This window comes from Sorghum bicolor, chromosome 5 (assembly GCF_000003195.3).
Source record: "Sorghum bicolor cultivar BTx623 chromosome 5, Sorghum_bicolor_NCBIv3, whole genome shotgun sequence".
Taxonomy (NCBI): domain Eukaryota; kingdom Viridiplantae; phylum Streptophyta; class Magnoliopsida; order Poales; family Poaceae; genus Sorghum; species Sorghum bicolor.
In genome coordinates this window covers 52,218,338-52,219,783 of record NC_012874.2, presented here as the reverse complement: position 1 = coordinate 52,219,783, position 1,446 = coordinate 52,218,338, and the positions used below count along the sequence as shown (strand labels likewise).

The following is a 1,446-nucleotide window of genomic DNA, read 5'->3' as shown; positions in this document are numbered from 1 at the left end:
TGTCATGAGGTATTGCTCCCTTAGGCTCGTACGGTTGAAGGGGAATGTGCTCTTTGGAAATATTCCAGCAGAATTCGTTATACAATTTGAATACGCTTCAGTGAGGAATCCTGGCCGGGATTCAACTGAAACGAACGAGCCCTTATTAAAGTCGTTGATGGTTTTCTGTGCAGATCGACTTCATGCTGGAGGCCTGGTTCCACCGTGCGCTCCCGACCGGAGGCGCCATCGACATCACCTCTCTCGTCGTGTTCCTCAACGGCACCACCGACGCGCCCCATTTCCTCATGGAGCTCATCCAGGGCGGCCCGTCCTCCCTCGTCGTCCTCCTCGATCTCTTCCCGCGCAGAGACCTCCCGGTCCACCCGGACTACATCGACAAGTACTATGGCGCGACCAGCGTCGACGCTCATCGCATCAACATCGAGAAGATCCCTCAGGTCCGGCCGTATGTCTCGCCGTCGCTGCTGGTCCGGAGCCTGTGGTCACCGACGGCGGTCGTCGTCGACATCCAGTGCGGGGAGCAGGGTAAGGAGGCCGCGCTTGAGGAGATCGTGCGTGGCCAGCTTGCACACTCCGCCGCCGAGCTTCTTCATGTGTGGCTCAACAAGTGTGCGGGGAGTGTCGAGGAGATGGAAGAGACGGAGAAGGAGATCTTGGTGGCGAGGGACAAGATGATCTCAACCACATCGGTCAAGCTTAACCTGTCTGCCAACCTGCCCAAGATATTTGACAAGCATGTGTCCGATAGGGTAGTGGCTGAAATCGACAAGGCCTTTCGTGGGCCATAATGTAATACTGTAACTTCTTATATTGGTACCTAGACTCATCCGTCAGCCCAGCGAGCCACAATCTCTATTTTGCTTTTTCGCGCACGTTTTTTCGTCCAGATTTTGACGCCTATGAGTTTTTTTTAAACAATAGCTTTAGTCCACTAACACAAAAGCTGTCCTTATGGACTACTTAGCCTATATTCATTATGGTTGCTCTTGATATGTATAGTAAATATAGGCATAATAGAGAATTCATCCAATCAAGTCTCCCTTCGATCTAACTCGCACGCATAGAGACATCGGACGCGCCGATGCAACGTGTCGATCGCAGAGCCTCAACGTCAGACGCTACTCAGAGAGGTCTTGAACTTGGTTACGCACCATCGGATGCGCCCCAGTGTCTGACGCGTACACCTCACGAAGCCCTGAGAAAAAACAAATTCGTCGGACGCCTGAGCGTGGGACGCATCGACGACTCACGAGGAACGTGCACACCCTTTAAACTCCTCCTCCTTTGTAAATGTTCCAACATCACTAAGTGTATACCGCACGTGCATGTGTGTTAGCATTTCAGAAACATTTTTCAAAGGAGATAGTCTCTCAAACTGGTCACGCCACTCGATCCTAACACATATGCAAAGTTAGATCGCTCAAGTGGCACTAGATGACCGAT

The 1,446-nt window shown here is 51.7% G+C and overlaps 1 protein-coding gene across 1 annotated transcript; it reads left to right on the top strand.

The window, feature by feature from the left end:
- Positions 138–827, top strand: LOC8068743 (red chlorophyll catabolite reductase). The gene has a single exon (XM_002450723.2). The coding sequence runs from the start codon at positions 183–185 to the stop codon at positions 789–791; it is 609 nt and encodes a 202-aa protein (XP_002450768.1). The 5' UTR covers positions 138–182; the 3' UTR covers positions 792–827.